Genomic DNA, 19885 nt, shown 5'->3' with positions numbered 1-19885 from the left:
TGCCGTCCAGCCGCATTATGGGGATCTTTGCTTCCCCGTTGAACTACACCAGCTGCGCCGGCGTTTTTTCGCCGGCGCGCTGGGAAGGCGGGCGCTAGGACCGCGCGGTCGCCTTGTCGGACCGCGCGGCCTAGGGGCGGCCCGAGAAGAAATCCGGTGCTGAGGACGAAAAAGACACCAGTCGGGGAGTCGGGTTGACATTTTTAAAGTAGAGTTAAAGTAGTACCTGGAGAGCACATAATGTGTTTTAAATCATCATTCTGTATTTATTGCAGGGAAATTGTGCACGATTTCCCTGCAATAAATACAGAATGATGATTTAAAATACAAATCGGGGGAATGTAATAAAAGTCGCAAAGAGCAAAACAATTCACACCAATAAGAATAAAAATCCACATCTCGCATTGTAATATTGCTCCTTAAACTGCTTACACATTACATTGCAAATTTTAATTGTTCACTCTTAAGTACCTGATTGGGATCCCCAACCTTTAGAACCCGTGAGCAACATTCAGAAGTAAAAGGAGTTGGGGAGCAACACTAGCATAAAAATGTTCTTGGGGTGCCAAATAAGTGCTGTGATTGGCCATTTGGTAGCCCCTATTTGAATTGTCAACCTTCATTGAGGCTCTGTTTAGTAGTACACCTGGTTTTTATACAACCAAAACTTGCCTCCAAGCCTGGAATTAAAAAATAAGCTCCTGTTTTGAGGCCACTGGGAGCAACATCCAAGGGGGTTGGAGAGCAACATGTTGCTCACAAGCTACTGGTTGGGGATCACTGTACCTGAAGGTGTTGTAATCTTTTGTAGCAAACACAACGACTTTTTCATTAAGAAGTTTTATTACATTGACTGCGCATTGGTGCAAACTATAAAATTCGCATACAGTCTTCAACTGTCGGAAGTGGTCGCTAAACAGTTTCTGGGTTCGCAAAAGCTATATTAAATTCGCGCAAAGCAAAAGTTGTTTGCGCAAAGGCATAACTTTTTGCATTGAGAATAGTTTTTCCGTTACTGACTTTTATTCCTTTCCCCGCATATGTGCTCTCCCGGTACTACTTTAACTCTACTTGGAATTTGGGATCCTGACACGGGGGCTGCAACCTGTTGAGAAGAGATATAATACAATTTGAAACCAGAAGGACAATCCAGTATTCATTTGACATGTTAAAGGGTCCTTCTGATAGAAGCATGGATCAACATGTAGTGACAAAAGGTGCACAATGAGTCTTCTGAGCTGGCTAAAGTTATTTCCATTTCGTCATATAATATATAGAGTGTTGTATGTATTAGTGCTTTCCAGGAACTTTCAGCTGTCCTAGAGGTCAATGGAGGATGAATCCATTGCTCGTAACCTGATTTCCACATGATGGGATATAAAGTATCCGCAGGCTGAACAATACATGGATATCAATACTAGCATTATCTAGACTCTGAAAATAAAAGTGCTGTATGTTTAATTCATACGGTACCATGGAAACATCATCTCAGGGAATTAATTACACAGTCAGTTTATCAAGGAAGCACTGTGTGAAGTGATTGCCATTTAGACATGGTGTGATAAAACTTTCCACCAATTAAGAACTTACAAAGCTTGTTGTGTTTAAGATTGGCATGCAAGTCTAATATTAGATTTTTTAATTGCAAGTCAAAAAATGAATTCAGTGATATTTCCATCATTAACTGTTATCAAAAGTTGGAATTTCTATATGCTTTTTATTATTTTAAACACAAACTAAAACACATAGCAGAAATCCATTATAACAGACACCTTTTGTGTTGCATGCTCTTTGGATTTTGCTACACACTATGTTGCCATTAAACACAGCATGCCATTGGGTTATTTGCTTTATTCTCTGCTTTATTTTTCACCCACAATGTATTCCTAAGGATCAGCCAGGAGGGTGTCATTTAGGTGCTACCCCCTATTGTCATTGAGACTTGCAAGTTAAGGAGCATCAGCCAGGGCTGGAACTAAGGGTAGGCAGGTGCCTTGTGTGTGTGTGGGGGGGGGTGATTCCAAAAGAAAATAGCATATTTTTTTTTGTCTCACATCATACTGAGCTCTCTGCATGTAGTGCTGTGCATGGGGGCCTGGAAGCATGTTTTATACCATGTAAGCACAGAGGACCTGGCTGGTCAGAAATTACAAGTCAACATGCAAAATTCTTTGTGATCAACACAATTTTTTGTGTGCGTTGGCCCCAAAATGTGTGCGCTGAACCACAAGCACACAATGTGTTACTGTGAGAAGGCTGTGATTGCAAATGAGGCTGGGGAGGGCAGTGAGTCAGACAGTGGTGTTGGGCAGGTGGTAGAGAAGAAGTTAGTGTCTGGTGACCTTGGGTGCAAAAATCTCTTTGCCCATCTCTTGAGCTTGGCCCAATAGGAGGTTTCTTTGCACCTGCTGACTCTGCACTCTACACTGTGCACCAGATTTTATCTGGTACAACATACAGAGCACCCCATGCTTTAAAATAAACATGGGGCAAGCTTTTACGTCCCCTTAGTATTCTAACTTATGAGGTGCATAAAGAGTTGGCTGAATTTGATGAAAAAATGAGAATACGTTGCATTTCTATGTGCTCACATAAAACCCTCATTTTCTGCACATAGTAGTTATGCATATGGGTAGATTGGGCCATATTACTTGCCTTACAGGAGGCATTTGCTATAGAAAATGACACCATTTTGTTCATAAGCTGGCTGTGTTAATAAGCATAGACATATATATGTAGAAAAGAAAAGTGAGCATGATCCTCATTTACTGTCATATATGGAAGGCAAACCCAAATACTTTATTTATTTGCCATTTAAAATTCATCCTTAGAAGAAATAAGTCTTTGCTTGATTTTGTTTGTACAAACAAGCCAGTGACAGATGCAGTAACTATAGACTAAACAGTCCATAGTAACACTTGGCTGGGTATGTTTTGCTTTCCCGCAGTAATTACGGTTCATTTCTATGGATGAGGCAGGGCTGCGTAAACAGATTCTAATTATTTTTTGGCAGTTCAGGCTGGCATAAATCATAATAACAAAACAGGTAGCAGAAAGGTAATATAAGAAATTGATAGATAATATATATATATATATATATACAGTATATATAATCTTACTTTGTAACATAAGTATTACAATCAATGATTGCTTTATGTAAAATATGGAGAGGCTAAGATGGGAAATTGTTACTTAGTATATTTTTTAATACTTTATTTTTGAATTCCCTATTTAGTGTTCTTTGGGGTGGTTGCATATAGATTTGGCTACTTTGAATGGTAACTATGTATGGTTTTTTGTTTTATATTACTAAATGTTTAGTTTATATAAAATTTGCTTCCTTCTGTCCTGACAGGCAAAGAATCATCTTGTTACCGTTAAAAGGTTGATTGGATGCACCCAAGCTCACAAGGCCGTCCTTTTACCCTCCTATAGCTTCCCAGGATTTCAGTATGCACTAGCAGTTTCCTATAATTCAGTATGCCCTTGCAGTGGCCAGTATACTCAATGTATACTCAGTAACCATTGGGAATACAACAAGTATCCAGGCCCAGATTTGTGGGCAGGTCACAAAGGCCTGAGTATGAGTGTCAAAGTTCAGTGGGCAGCATGCTGTCCGGTGGACGCATCTGAAATGGGGAAAAGTGTCCGGAATTGGTGGAACACCACTGGAGTAGCAGCGGAGAGTAGGCGATGGGGATGTGAGTGGGAGGGGAGGGGATGTGCAAGGGGGTGTGTGTAAGGGGGGTTGAAAGGGTGTGTGTGTAAGAGGGTAAAATGTTGATGGTTTACTACAAATGTTTAAGTGTTGGTTAATACATATATTTAGGTTGGCCACTAGGGGAGCTAGCTAGTACGCTCTAGGAAGTTAGAGAGGTAACTAGCATGGGTAGCTATAGGTAGCATGCATGTGCGCGCCCCGGAGGGGGTGATGCAGCTGGCCAGGTTTCCTTGGGCACCTGGCCGGGCTGGCCTGGCCCTGTTCCTCACATTCCTTGTTACCATCTCCAAACACCCCTTGCCTGAATGAATCTCAAGAATTACTCAGGCCAATGTACAGCTGAACTGATGTTTAGGGCGTCCCCAAATGCTGGTAGCTGCCGATGGGTGTCCAGTATACAGACTAACAGGAAATGTATTAAGGGTTTAATATGTGCTGGCACTAGGGTTGCCACCCGGCCGGTATTTTACCGGCCTAGCCAGTAAAACACCTGCCAAGGCCGGGGCCGGTATTACAAATTTACAGGCAATGCAGCTGCTGGTAATTTGTAATACCCTTTAAAAAAAGCGCTAGGCATGCCCCCATTTGCGCAGAACTTACCTTTTTTGCAGTGTTCTTGACATCACTGCGATGTTGCTCCGCCCTTTTCTGCGGTACGCTGTGTAGCCCTGCCCCTTTTTGCATCATGGGCCGCCTCCTTTTTGTACCCACCCCCCACCTGACGGTTATTTTTTTCAGTAAAGTTGGCAACCCTAGCTGGCACCCACCTAACATGTTTTACTGCTGTCACTTTCCTAGCCAACACTGACACTTTCCTAGCCTGTGGCATTGACCTAGGAATATTCTTCCATACTATACCCCTTTGTAGCAATGGAATCAAGTCTAGTTCAAGCAGTACTGGTTTACAGTTTGGCCTGTTCATGCCCATGACCCAAATGGCTTAAAGACACTTTTATGCACACAACTGCAACTTGCATTTCCCTTTAATATCCATTACACACTGTGTTTATCCAGTCTGTTTTTTATTTTAACTTTTAATAAACATCTAACAATTTCCCTGTTAATACCGAAAGTATATATGATAAGCAGGCACTTCTATCAGGCTCCTCCGCACATCAGTTCCAATTTAAACTGAAGACATTTCTGATTCAGCATGCATGCCATTAAGAAAAGCAGGAGGAAGCATTTTGTTTAATTAATTTAATGTCAGGGATCAATGCAGAAGTCACTGTGAGACAAACTACACTGTTCTGTCCATTTGCAGCCCACAGCCCGTGGGATAAACAGGTGAGTAGAGATGTCGCGAACTGTTCGCCGGCGAACTTGTTCGCGCGAACATCGGGTGTTCGCGCTCGCCGGAAGTTCGCGAACGTCGCGCGACGTTCGCCATTTTGGGTTCGCCATTGTTGGCGCTTTTTTTTGCCCTCTCACCCCAGACCAGCAGGTACATGGCAGCCAATCAGGAAGCTCTCCCCTGGACCACTCCCCTTCCCTATAAAAACCGAAGCCCTGCAGCGTTTTTTCACTCTGCCTGTGTGTGCTGAAGAGATAGTGTAGGGAGAGAGCTGCTGCCTGTTAGTGATTTCAGGGACAGTTGAAAGTTTGCTGGCTAGTAATCGTTTTGATACTGCTCTGTTATTGGAGGGACAGAAGTCTGCAGGGGTTTGAGGGACATTTTAGCTTAGGTAGCTTTGCTGGCTAGTAATCTACCTTCTACTGCAGTGCTCTGTATGTAGCTGCAGTGGGCAGCTGTCCTGCTTCTGATCTCATCTGCTGACTGCTGCAATAACAGTAGTCCTTGTAAGGACTGCTTTTATTTATTTTTTTGTTGTTTTACTACTACTACTACTACTACTATAAGAGCCCAGTGCTATTAGTCTAGCAGTGTTGGGGAGTGGGACTGGTGTGCTAATCTGCTGCTCCTAGTAGTTCAGCAGCACCAACTTTAATTTTTTTTTTTTAATATTCATTTTTTTTTTATTTTACTTTTTTTTATTTTACTACCGCTGTAGTAGTGTATAAGTTGACCTTTTAGGCATTATTTGCCCTGTAGGCATTATTTGCACACTGTTTTCTTCAACCCGCCATCTAGCTGTGTGACCTTGTTCACATTCTGTCTAAATATCCATAATATTACCGTCTCCAGAAAAAACACCGGAGTGACTTTTTTCAAGCAGCCATAATATATTTTACGTAATCCGTATCCACCGCTGTAGTAGTGTATACGTTGACCTTGTAGGCATTATTTGCACACTGTTTTCTTCAACCCGCCATCTAGCTGTGTGAGCTTGTTCACATTTTGTCTAAATATTGATAATATTATCGTCTCTAGAAAAACCACTTGAGTTACTTTTTTTCAAGCAGCATTCATATATTTTACGTAATCCGTATCCACCGCTGTAGTAGTGTATACGTTGACCTTGTAGGCATTATTTGCACAGTGTTTCTTCAACCCGCCATCTAGCTGTGTGACCTTGTTCACATTCTGTCTAAATATCCATAATATTACCGTCTCCAGAAAAAACACCGGAGTGACTTTTTTCAAGCAGCCATAATATATTTTACGTAATCCGTATCCACCGCTGTAGTAGTGTATACGTTGACCTTGTAGGCATTATTTGCACACTGTTTTCTTCAACCCGCCATCTAGCTGTGTGAGCTTGTTCACATTTTGTCTAAATATTGATAATATTATCGTCTCTAGAAAAACCACTTGAGTTACTTTTTTTCAAGCAGCATTCATATATTTTACGTAATCCGTATCCACCGCTGTAGTAGTGTATACGTTGACCTTGTAGGCATTATTTGCACACTGTTTTCTTCAACCCGCCATCTAGCTGTGTGTATTATCGTTTCCAGAAAAACCAACTGAGTTTTTGTTGTTGTTGTTTTTTTTTAAAAATAATGCCAGGCAAAGGCAGGCCGCCACGCAGAGGCCGTGCTAGGGGCCGTGCTGCTATGCAATCCTGTGGCCCTAGCAAATTGCCCAGTTTTAAAAAGCCAATGACCCTGAACTCCCAAAATGCTGAAGAGGTAGTTGACTGGCTTACACAGCACACCCCATCCTCTACCGTTTCTAACTTTACCACAACATCCTCCTCATCCTCCACTGCTATGGCCACCCCACGTAACACTTCCTCCACCACCGGTGCCCCTTCTTCACTGGGGTCAGAGGAGTTATTTTCCCATGAGTTTCTTGAACTGAGTAATGCGCAACCATTATTGCCAGAAGAAGATGAAGGAGATGAGGACCTTACACCAGATTTAATTCTGGCAGAGAACACGATAGAGATGGACATAATGAGTGATGAGGAGGAGGTCCCCGCTGCTGCTTCCTTCTGTGATGTGTCAGAAGAAATTGATGCATCTGAGGAGAATGATGATGAGGAGATTGATGTTTTGTGGGTGCCTAGTAGAAGAGAGCAAGAGGAGGGTAGTTCAGATGGAGAGACGGAGAGTCAGAGAGGCAGTAGGAGAATAAGACTTAGAAGAAGCAGGGAGGACAGCCCGCAGGGATCAGTAGGGCAACAACATGTATCGGCACCTGTGTTCAGCCGGCCAACGCACCCGCCATTGCCGCCAATGCCGCCAACTTCTACTGTTACCGCCAGATCGCACACTTCCAAAAAGTCAGCAGTGTGGGATTTTTTTAATGTGTGTGCCTCTGACAAAAGCATTGTAATTTGCAATGAGTGCAGTCAGAAACTGAGCCTTGGTAAGCCCAACAGCCACATAGGTACAACTTCTATGCGAAGGCACATGAGCGGCAAGCACAAAGCACTTTGGGAGCAACACCTCAAAGGCAACAGGCAAACTAAAAGCCACACTCCTTCTGGTCCAGCATCTTACTGCTCTACCTCTGCTCTCCTTGACCCGTCTGAACCACCCTCCACTCCGCCTTCCACCTTGACCACCTGTTCCCATTCCCAGTCATCTGCCACCAGCCAAGTTTCTGTGAAGGCCATGTTTGAGCGTAAGAAGCCAATGTCTGACTGTCACCCCCTTGCCCGGCGTCTGACAGCTGGCTTGTCTGCACTCTTAGCCGCCAGCTTTTACCATACCAGCTGGTGGACTCTGAGGCCTTCCGCAAATTTGTAGCAATTGGGACACCGCAGTGGAAGGTACCCAGCCGCAATTTTTTTGCTAAAAAGGGAATACCACACCTGTACCAACATGTGCAGAGCCAAGTTACCGCATCTCTGTCACTTAGTGTTGGGCCAAAGGTCCATATGACTACTGACGCATGGTCCTCCAAGCATGGTCAGGGCAGGTATGTCACCTACACTGCCCACTGGGTGAACTTGGTAATGGCTGGGAAGCAGGGAATGGGTAGCTCAACAACAACAGTGGAGTTGGTGTCACCGCCACGGATTGCACGCGGTTCTGCCACCACCTCTACTCCTCCATCGCTCTCTACCTCGTCTTCTTCTTCTTCTTACTCTGCTGCTGGGTCCTCCTTCTCCTCCTCCACACCTGTGCACCCCCAGCTCCCCCTAGGCTATTCGACGTGCCAGGTACGCCGTTGTCACGCTGTCTTGGGGATGACGTGCCTGGAAAGCAAAAACCATACCGGATCTGTACTCCTGTCATCTCTGCAGTCACAGGCCGATCGGTGGCTGACCCCACACCAACTGCAGATCGGAAAAGTGGTGTGTGACAATGGAAGCAATCTGTTGGCAGCGTTGAGACTAGGCAATTTAACACATGTGCCCTGCATGGCACATGTGTTAAATTTAATAGTCCAACGTTTTGTCTCCAAGTACCCAGGATTCCAGGACGTTCTCACCCAGTCCAGAAAGGTGTCGGCCCATTTCAGACGTTCCTACACAGCCATGGCACGCCTTGCTGACATTCAGCAGCGCTACAACATGCCAGTCAGGCGTTTGATTTCTGACAGCCAGACTCGCTGGAATTCAACGCTCCTTATGTTGGAACGTCTGCTGCAACAACAAAGGGCCGTCAACGAGTACCTTTTTGAACTGGGTGGTAGGACTGGATCTGCACAGCTGGGGATTTTTTTTCCCCCGTTACTGGGTGCTTATGCGCGATGCCTGCAGGCTCATGCGACCTTTTGAAGAGGTGACAAATATGGTCAGTCGCACCGAAGGCACCATCAGCGACCTAATACCCTTCGCTTTATTCCTGGAGCGTGCCGTGCGACGAGTGACAGATGAGGCTGTAGACCAGCGTGACGAGGAGCTGGAAGCGCACGATTTCTGGTCGGAATCACCAGAACGAACCCAGGCACCTGCTGCAACGCAGGGAGAGGTGCCAGAAGTGGAGTCAGAGGAGGAAGGTGGCTTTGTGGAGGAGGAGGAGGAGGACCAACAGGAGCAGGCTTCCCAGGGGGCTAGTGGTGACCTTTTGGGGACCCCTGGTCTTGTACGTGGCTGGGGGGAGGAGACCGTGGATGATGCAGTCCTTGATAATGAGGAAGCGGAGATGGATAGCTCTGCATCCAACCTTGTGAGAATGGGGTCTTTCATGCTGTCATGCCTGTTGAAGGACCCCCGTATCAAGAGGCTTAAGGAGAAGGACCTGTACTGGGTCGCAACGCTACTAGACCCTCGGTACAAGCATAAAGTGTCAGAAATGTTACCAACATACCACAAGTCCGAAAAGATGCGGCATTTACAAACCAGCCTGCAAAACATGTTGTACAATGCTTTTAAGGGTGATGTCACTTCAGGAACTCATCAACATTCCAGGGGCAGAGGTGCCAGTAATCCTGCCACGAGCACACCTGCAAGGACAAAGCCCTTTGCCAGTCTGTAACGTCAGACATGCAAATGTTTTTCTGTCCAAGGCAGCGCCACAACCCTTCTGGATCCACCCTCAAAGAACGCCTCGACCGGCAGGTAGCGGACTACCTGGCATTAACTGCAGATATCGACACTCTGAGGAGCGATGAACCCCTGGACTACTGGGTGCGCAGGCTTGATCTGTGGCCAGAGCTGTCACAATTTGCCATGAACCTCTTGTCTTGCCCAGCCTCAAGTGTGCTCTCAGAAAGGACCTTCAGTGCAGCAGGAGGATTGTAACTGAGAAGAGAACTCGCCTAGGTCACAAAAGTGTCGATTACCTGACCTTTATTAAAATGAATGAGGGGTGGATCTCGGAGGTTTACTGCACGCCGGAAGACTTGTTCTGACTTCTATGCAGCTGTCCTTCTCTTCAAGCCTCATGACTCCACACACAGCTGTCCTTTAGCGTCCTCCTCCTCCCTCCGCCACCGTTACAAACTAGGGTGCAAACCCTACTGGTTTAATTTTTTCTGGCCTCTGTGCTTCAGTGGCTGCAACCAAAAAAAACTGGGCAAACAATGTCTACAAGGTCAACGTATGGCAAAAAATGACTATTTTCAGCATTTATATGGCATATTTTTTCTGGCAACTGTGCTTCAGTGGCTGCGTCCAAAAAAATGCATATTTTCTGCATTTATATGGCATATTTTTCTGGCCTCTGTGCTTCAGTGGCTGCAACCAAAAAAATGCATATTTTCAGCATTTATATGGCATAATTTTTCTGCCTCTGTGCTTCAGTGGCTGCAACCAAAAAAATTTATTTTCAGCATTTATATGCATAATTTTTCTGGCAACTGTGCTTCAGTGGCTGCGACCAAAAAAATGCATATTTCAGCATTTATATGCATAATTTTTCTGGCCTCTGTGCTTCAGTGCTGCAACCAAAAAAATTTAATTTTCAGCATTTATATGCATAATTTTTCTGGCAACTGTGCTTCAGTGGCTGCGACCAAAAAAAATGCATATTTTCTGCATTTATATGGTATAATTTTTTCTGGCCTCTGTGCTTCAGTGGCTGCAACCAAAAAAATTTAAATTTTCAGCATTATATGGCATAATTTTTCTGGCCTCTGTGCTTCAGTGGCTGCAACCAAAAAAATGCATATTTTCAGCATTTATATGGCATAATTTTTCTGGCAACTGTGCTTCAGTGGCTGCGACCAAAAAAATGACTATTTTCAGCATTTATATGGCATATTTTTCTGGCCTCTGTGCTTCAGTGGCTGCGGCCAAAAAAACTGGGCAAACAATGCCTACAAGGTCAACGACGTTGACCTTGTAGGCATTGTTTGCCCAGTTTTTTTGGCCGCAGCCACTGAAGCACAGAGGCCAGAAAAAATATGCCATATAAATGCTGAAAATAGTCATTTTTTGCCATACGTTGACTCAACGTATATGGCAAAAAATGACTATTTTCAGCATTTATATGCATATTTTTTCTGGCAACTGTGCTTCAGTGGCTGCGACCAAAAAAACTGGGCAAACAATGCCTACAAGGTCAACGTATGGCAAAAAATGACTATTTTCAGCATTTATATGGCATATTTTTTCTGGCAACTGTGCTTCAGTGGCTGCAACCAAAAAAAACTGGGCAAACAATGTCTACAAGGTCAACGTATGGCGAAAAATGACTATTTTCAGCATTTATATGGCATATTTTTTATGGCAACTGTGCTTCAGTGGCTGCGTCCAAAAAAACTGGGCAAACAATGCCTACAAGGTCAACGTATGGCAGTTGTTTAAAAGAGAACAGTAGATTACTAGCCAGCAAAGCTACCTAAGCTAAAATGTCCCTCAAATCCCTGCAGACTTCTGTCCCTCCAATACAGAGCAGTATCAAGCAGATTACTAGCCAGCAAATTTACTATCATCTGTCCCTGAAATCACTAACAGCTCTCCCCCTACACTATCTCTTCCAAGCACACACAGGCAGATTTTTCAGATACATTTTGCCCTTGATCCCCCTCTGGCATGCCACTGTCCAGGTCGTTGCACCCTTTAAACAACTTTAAAATCATTTTTCTGGCCAGAAATGTCTTTTCTAGATGTTAAAGTTCGCCTTCCCATTGAAGTCTATGGGGTTCGCGAACCGTTCGCGAACCGCTCGCGTTTTTGCGCAAGTTCGCGAATATGTTCGCGAACTTTTTTTCCGACGTTCGCTACATCCCTACAGGTGAGCACGTGAGCTGCAAGTAACAAATTCCAACATTTTAAAATTAAATTGCCGATAAATTACCTCCTAAACTAAAATGTGAGACACTATGCAGGAATAACATGTGTAGATAAGAAAGTTGCATTTAAATGTAATTGAGTATGGGATACTCATAGATTTAAGTTTGGTACTCTACTCAGGATTCAGGGAATCCCAGCAATTTATGCAGGATTAACTTCAGATTAATCTAAACCATTAAAATTAAGCAATAAATTATTTTCCAGATTACACAAATTTGGGGGGAATCTCCATACATTTATATAAGCAAAGGGTTGGTCTTATATTTGGCTAAATCTTTTCAGTAGGCTCCAATATTCGGACAATTCAAAAAAGCATGGACGTAGTGACTTCCTGTGTAGAACCTTTAAGCTTCCAGGGTCCAGCACAGGTTCAGACCCCATCTGAACCAGACTTGTGTCTTACTTGAGAAGTGATTTATGGACGTTGCCTTAGTGCTCTTTATAGAGGAAGTTCCCTTTAAAATTTACTTTAATATGTTATTAGACCAATTTGAAGCAACATTTAATTGGTCTTAATATTTTCTTTATAATGCTGCTATGCTACTTTCCATCCTGCCACTACAATGCTGGTGACCAAAAATCAATGTCTTATTTATTTATATATAATTTTTATTAACATAATATAACATTAGTTCCAGCCCCATGTTAAGCGTTGTATACAGACAGATTATTATTGTAACAATGTTTCCTTTCATACTATCTTGAAAGACAGTCAAAGTTATATACCATCAAAGCCTTTACTAATTCGGAAGATAAGGATAATCTAGATGTTTCATACGGTTATTCAATCCAGTCAAACTATGCCCTGTCTTCAGTCTGTCTTCCGAATAATCGTCAGGGCTTGGTTGAAACCATTAAAAAAATCAAAGTCTTATTATTTATCTTCATCTTTATGCCTTCTCCTGTTCATCCTGTATTCTGATTTAGATATTACTGCCTGGTTTCTAGGGTTACTGAGCCCTAGCAAATTGATTTAAATTCCAGATGTGAGTTCTTAAAAACAAAAACCATAAATCATTGTTTTAAAAACACACTAAAGGTGACTTGCCCATTTGTGAGCTTTTGCTACATTTCTTATTGTTCTTTTTGAATGCACAGAATATTTGTCATTAGGGTAAGCAGAGAGGCATTTACCTTGGACCTGTAGTTACACAGGGTCTCATGTGAATCTAGAGGTCCAGGGACATTTTTATATGAGAGTGGGGCCAAAGCCTGCCAGGGATTCATGGACAGATTTCATCTCTAACTTTAGGTTTGCTAATTTTGACCATCTGTTTTAGAGATAACAGACAGATTAATAGATTTACTGTACTACCTACACCATTTCCCACTTATTTTCCTTAGTTGAATACAAAATAATATATAATTTGGACAATGCTGGTTAACTTAGTGTTATGGAAGCATCTCCTCTACTCAGGGCCGGGTCTAGGGGTAGGCAGAAGAGGCACCTTCCTAGGGCACAACTCTAAGGGGGCGCTGTGCAGGTACTTGTCTTCTGACTACCCCTAGTTTGTAATCGATTCCATCTGCTGCTCTGCCCGGCCACTTTCCCCTCCCCATTTGACGCTTCCCGCAACAGTCCTCCTCTCTGTCCATATCCCCTCCCCGTGCAATGCTCTCCCCACTCCGACCCTCCCCTCTGCCCTCCCTTGAGCTTATGGTGCGCATGTTCCAGTTTGTGTGTTCGCGATCGTCCCTACAGGGGGAGCAAGTTGGGTGGCTGGGTTGCCTAGGGCACCTGGTCGGCTTGGCCTGGCCCTGCCTCCACTGATAAAATGCTCTAAATGTTCAATTTGCAAGCTATTTTACATTATAAGGGCAGAGACAAATGCTGCTATTTCAGCAGATTAGTCACCCAGCGACATTCCATCCAAAATTTTAATTATTTTCTCCTTTTCTTTCCAGCTACTGAATTGTTTTGTCATTCCCGTGGTCATATTACTTTCCTGGTTTTTCTTACTGGTTCGATATAAAGTTTTACATTTCATTGGTGCCATTGCCTGCATATTAGGCATTGGCTGCATGGCAGGAGCTGATGTCCTTATGGGAAGGCAACAAAAAGATGGTAAGCATTCCCAACTTTCCCAAAATATATAAGAGTTTATTAAACAGATACATAAGGTAACAGTGCTTTTGTTTGTTTGTTTATTTATTTCTCCTAGTTACTGTTTCATCCAGTGTCTAATACAAATCATACAATCTATATGAGACATAGCCCAACCTCATATCATCATGGTTAACAACCCAAACAGTATTTCACGAAAATCCTCTGTCAAGGAGAAATAAAGAGAGACATGATTTGGCACAGCACATAAGCAACTTCTAAAGAGATATATATACATACATATTCATATTTTTAGCTTCATAGCACTCTTGATAAAATGGGAATATTCATACACACTGGTCAGAGAATGCATGCTTGAGGGGCATGAGTTTGGCATCCCTTAAAAAGCCAAAAACAATGCAATTTAGTTGCATTCTGCATCTAACAAACTTAACTGGCTAGACATATTTAAAAGAAATTATTGACGTACAAAATATGTTTCTTCCTTTTTTTCCAGACTTCTATCCAGGAGACAGCAAGCTGATTGGAGATGTTTTAGTATTAGGAGGTGCTACACTCTATGGAATTTCGAGTGTATGCCAGGAGTATATTGTAAGGAACCTAAGCAGGATCGAGTTGCTAGGCATGATTGGCCTCTTTGGATCATTCTTCAGTGGTATTCAGCTGTAAGTATGCTCTTAAGAAGACGCTCTTAATAAGATCTAATGGGATGTATTTAATATTTCAGCGGTATGCTGGAACTCATTTAGGTTTACACCAACTATGTTGATGCTGAGTTCTTGATCAAAAGTGTCCTAGCAAATGAAAACTGTAGCTCATGGTAGATATGTTATAATGTAGATATCTATAATTACAAAAAGTGATATCATCAGTGCCTTTGCATGATGCTAGAATCTGAAGTTTTATGTTCTTTCTTTTCTTATAATTGTATTATTAAATGCAGTTTAGAATACATGCAGTTTAGTTATAGAGTACATTTAATTACTGCAATTCATGTTTTTAATTTTTAGCTTTCAAGCACTATCTCTGGCTCATTTGGGCCCATAACGTTAAGAAGTTATTAGGCATTTTTCACACAACTGAAAAAATGTAGACATTACTGTAATCTGAATTTAATTTGAAAAGAACCGTGTGCTTTGGAAACCATTATACATTTTATTTCAGTTATAATGTATGTCTAAGTGGCATCACTTGGCACCCAAGCCTGCATTCATCAGGAAGGGGAATATTATTAAGCATTTCTGAATCACAGGGCTGCTGGCAAAGCTGATATAATTTAAAGCAGATATTATTTGTTATTATCTATTACTGAATCCAAACAACAGAGGAAAGGAATGGTCTATATCATGACTATCCAGTTGTACGGCAGACTTCCAAGGGGTATTCATGCCCTCAGCCTTCCCAAGGGTTATTTTTTTACTCCAGTGTCTTCGGGAGATTCAGGATTAATTCATTGAATGCTATACACACCATTTTTTTAAAAATCCATTGTATCACATCTAGATTTTTTTATTACAAGTAATCTAGCACTCAATAGGCATTAAAATGAAAGATAATTTTTTTTAAGGGGTAGAAGATTTTGCTTCTTTATTCTTTCTTTAGTTTAGGATAGTGGTTCATGACTGTAAGCCTTACACCTTACCAACATTTGCAGGATCTGCACACAATAACATGGGTGCATCTGTCAGAATTTCCCACCCACCTAATGATCTGCTTGTATTGATGTGAGCATATCACATAAGCTCATACCATAGGCAGAATCTGGGAATTGGAGATGTGAAACACTGCTTCTGAAAGAGCATTATACATACAGTAGATACCTTCTAGTTGTCTTTGCATTTCAATCAGCAGATTGAGGGGCAGGGGAGAATTTGTTTTGATGTCAGAAATAAAATACCAGTATTCAGTATACCCCTGTAGCGTCTTTGGTGACTTAACACCGCAGGCTAGAAGAATATAAACTTTGACAGATTACCATTCTATATTCGGAAAAATGGGCCCTAACAAAGGTGTAGGAGTGAAATAAACCTGAATAATATGGGTGCCAGGAGTCCTTTCTAAGGAAAATAAAACAGCATGATGCTTGATAGAATCAGCACAAAGTGAATATTACAGCTATATTTATGAACAGGCTTACAATTGAAGCATATCTCAAAAAGGACAGGGATATCATAACCTCATGGAGGTATAACAATTGCTTTTCTTGTCCGATAACAAACATATCAAAAAAGCAAATCAAAAATGCCCTTAGAAATATTCTGCCATCCGCACCTTTTACACCACATGCAAAAAATGTAGCGTGCAGCTCTAGGTTGTTTATGAGAGTTGCCCAACTTGCCCACAAAGCATCAGGAGGGGCAATGCAAATTGCATTCCAAGAGCATAATCTATCCTTTGTTTTATGCAAAAGGTGCAAAGCCATTCTGGTTCCACATATGTAGAGCACAAACCCTGGTGTTATCATTGCGATGTAGCTGTTTATTATGGGGCACACATGTGGCCTATCTTGGGATTGCTTGCAAGACACCAACCTGAGTCTTACTAAGCTTGCCTGCACAATTATAAGAAAGTGCAACTATGTAAAGGATTTTCATACTGGACCACCCTTAAATGAGTTGCACAGATTATACATCTCAGAGGCTGGCATCTAAAAAATATTTGGCTCACTGCCCTGTACCATGACATATGGCACAATTACAGCAAAGTGAATATTACAGCTATATTTATGAACAGGCTTACAATTGAAGCATATCTCAAAAAGGACAGGGATATTATAACCTCATTGAGCTATAACTATTGCTTTTCTTGTCCAATAACAAACATATGTCCGATAATCAAAACAGCAAATCAAAAATGCCCTTAGGAATATTCTGCCATCCGCACCCTTTACAACACATGCAAAAAATGTAGCGTGCAGCTGTGGGTTGTTTATGAGAGTTGCCCACAAAGCATCAAGAGGGGCAATGCAAATTGCATTCCAAGAAGATAATCTATCCTTTGTTTCATGCAAAAGGTGCAAAGCAATGTGGCCTATTTTGAGATTGCATGCAAGACACCAACCTGAGTCTTATTAAGCTTGCCTGCACAATTATAAGAAAGTGCAACGTGTAAAGAATTTTCATACTGGACCACCCTTAAATGAGTTTCACAGATCTATACATCTCAAAGGCTGGCATCTAAAAAAATATTTGGCTCACTGCTCTGTCCCATGACATATGGCACAATTACAGCAAAATTAAAATGCAAGATATTCATTTATACGGTACAGTCCACTCAAGATTACTGTCTGCACTTGCATTTTTTGGATTAATAACTCATAGTTTGTACAGCTTTATCCAGGGCAGTGCCTGGAGTGCCAATATGATGAAGTTTCAGTTATTTTCTGCTGTTCATATGGTACATATTCTAAGCAATTCCAAATATAACTGCAGAAAAATGACTGCATGCCTGGGAGAATTCTTAAAATACTTTGAGAATATTGTTGTATTGCTATGTGTGTGTATGTGGTAATAGTTAGTAAAGGCACACAAGCACATGGAGGTCGTTACTTAAACATTGTTTTTTTAAATAAAACAAAACAGATCTCTGTATACACACAATCACAGATTGACACTATTTATCAGTCTATTATTATTATTATTATAAATATCACATTATAACTTTAATACTTGACCCAATGACAGACGGTGCATCCAGTATTAACTAACCCTTGTGTCCTTTGACTTTTGAATGTGGTGGCCCAAAACACAATTTTTATATGTTCTATATTTAATTTATAGCATTTAGGTATATAAAATTCCAATTCAACCATCTCCAAACTCTCAATTTGTGGTTTGTCTATAACTGGGAATATGTTCTTATAGGGCAGCATGCCCTTTTTATCACTTCTCTCTCATTTTTCCTTACCTCAGACTGGGAAGGAGAAATATGAAAGAATCAGAGGAAGTGGGGGAAAAGAAAGAGAACGTAATCAGAGGAAGGCAGTGAATGCCTTTATCCAGTTAAGACAAGAGGGCAGTGAGGCAATTGTAGAGAGAAAGCCCTTGGGAGATTTTTGATAATGTAAATAATAGGGACTTCTTGCGGGTAAAGGTAAAATGGGGGGGGGCTTTTCTTCTTGCCTTGCTTGTCTTTTCTGTAATCCTGTCCCAAAGTGTATTATGAGGCAGTAGATAAGAATGTAGACACATCAAGTGTGTGGAAGTCATCTTAGAAAAGTGATACAAGCTTGTTATTAATGAAGAAATATGGAGTGGATAGGGCAATGCTTTTTATCTGCTGTTAAATTCAAAGTGCATATTGTCTTGGGCACTGTATTGGGGTGGCAGAACTGTAGGTGCACATCTGGCTGAAACAGAAATTAAAGAAACTAAAGAAATAATAAAATAAAAAAATCTGTTTGTAAAAAAGGATTTATTAAGCATCCACTACAGTCTGGGTGTTTTTTTTTTATATCAGTAACAGTACCCCTTTAAGAAAATTATGGTTTTATACCTAATTCTCAGCAGCCCAATCCTCTTTGTGCTTGAGAAGAAAATTGACAGTTATTTTATGAATTCTATCCATTTTTATTACTTTCAGATTTCATGTCCTGTAAGTTCAGTTTGTTAATTCCCCATCCTTCCCTTGCAGAGCAATAATGGAACACAAGGAGCTGTTAAAGGTACCATGGGACTGGCAAATAGGTAAGGCTTATTTCAAGCTTGACGTAAATAAAGCTGTTCTAAACAGTAAGCAAAGAGGATCTGTCACATCCAGAGCTGCTTCATAACAGTTCTTAATTTAGCTCTCCACCTACTGGCTTATTTAACATTTATTGGACTATTATCTCTAGCACAGAAGAGCACCAGAAAAGATCAATGTGGCAATGAAATCACAAAGGATAACGGTTTTTCTTTCAGATAATCATAACAGCCTTATGCTCATTAAAACAATAAAAACAAACAATGAAGGAAACATGGAGCTCAAATTCCTATGAAATAAAATTGCCTAAAGCCAATTATTTGGGTAAACAAAAATGCTAATGTATTAATGGGAAACTAAATGGCTTATTTAAAATTGCTAAAATGGACACCCAATTAAGTGCACATCAACATTTATTCAGCATTTGTATATAAGCCCTTCCTGAGTCTTCATAGACATTATCTACATTTGCTATTTTCAGAGATATTGCATCTTAGTTCTGAGCCGCCAGTTAGGGAGAAGGTTATAGGGTGCAATAGGATGCAGTGTCAGAATGGGATACCAGGGGCCCACCGGTATGGGCACAAAAAGCAAATGGTTGGCTGAGCAGGAGGGCCCACTGGGAGTTTCCTGGTATCCCTGAGGGCCTGTGCGACACTTGAAGCATATTCTTAATGGTTTTAGTATATCTTGTATATATCATTGGATTATATGCCTGACCCACATCACCACACCAACTACACTCCCACATTACAATAATAATTGTTGTAGCTATGTAGTATCTGTGGCAATGCTGGCCATGTATTAGATGGAACAAGTATTAACACAAGAATAGATGTCAGAGGGCCCTGACTTAAGTTGTTGTATCATTTAGGGCCCTGACTGTAAGAGCTTACAACCTATATGTCCTATATGTTTTATAATGATACTGTTAATGATAAGAGATTGCCATATACTTTTTAAAATGAAAACATTTTCTTTCTAAAGGATTACTCTATGTCGGCTTCACTGCCTGCATTTTTGGCCTCTATAGCTTCATGCCTGTGGTTATCAAAAAAACAAGTGCCACGGCAATCAACCTTTCTATGTTAACAGCAGAACTCTACACTTTTTTCTGCGGCCTCTTCTTGTTCCATTATAAGGTAAGCCCTTTTATTTTTACTTTCATTTGTCTTGACTGGAAATGGGTACACTGTCTTTTCAAATTTGTCATCCGTGGATACTGTTAGTGCAGATACATAAAAGGAAACTGCTGGCGTTTGTCAAGTTAATGGCTTCTTCATTTCACCCTTAGCTAAGAGACAGTGTACTGCGAAAACAGTGATATTCATGTATGGAAAAGTGACATAAATGGAAACATCATACTTTTTTTTTTATTCC

The 19885-nt window shown here is 41.4% G+C and overlaps 1 protein-coding gene across 1 annotated transcript in view; it reads left to right on the top strand.

Moving 5' to 3' along the window:
* The window catches only part of slc35f1.L (solute carrier family 35 member F1 L homeolog), a 187457-nt gene that overhangs the window by 159569 nt on the left and 8003 nt on the right, over positions 1-19885 (top strand). The window contains exons 4-7 of the mRNA XM_018263261.2: positions 13663-13822; positions 14319-14487; positions 18455-18507; positions 19493-19647. Coding sequence (XP_018118750.1) covers positions 13663-13822; positions 14319-14487; positions 18455-18507; positions 19493-19647 — 537 coding nt within the window. The remainder of the gene's footprint in view (positions 1-13662; positions 13823-14318; positions 14488-18454; positions 18508-19492; positions 19648-19885) is intronic.

The sequence above is a fragment of the Xenopus laevis genome, chromosome 5L, assembly GCF_017654675.1.
Source record: "Xenopus laevis strain J_2021 chromosome 5L, Xenopus_laevis_v10.1, whole genome shotgun sequence".
Classification (NCBI taxonomy): domain Eukaryota; kingdom Metazoa; phylum Chordata; class Amphibia; order Anura; family Pipidae; genus Xenopus; species Xenopus laevis.
Note: the sequence above shows the minus strand (reverse complement) of the source record. Positions and strands in the feature narration are given on the sequence as shown.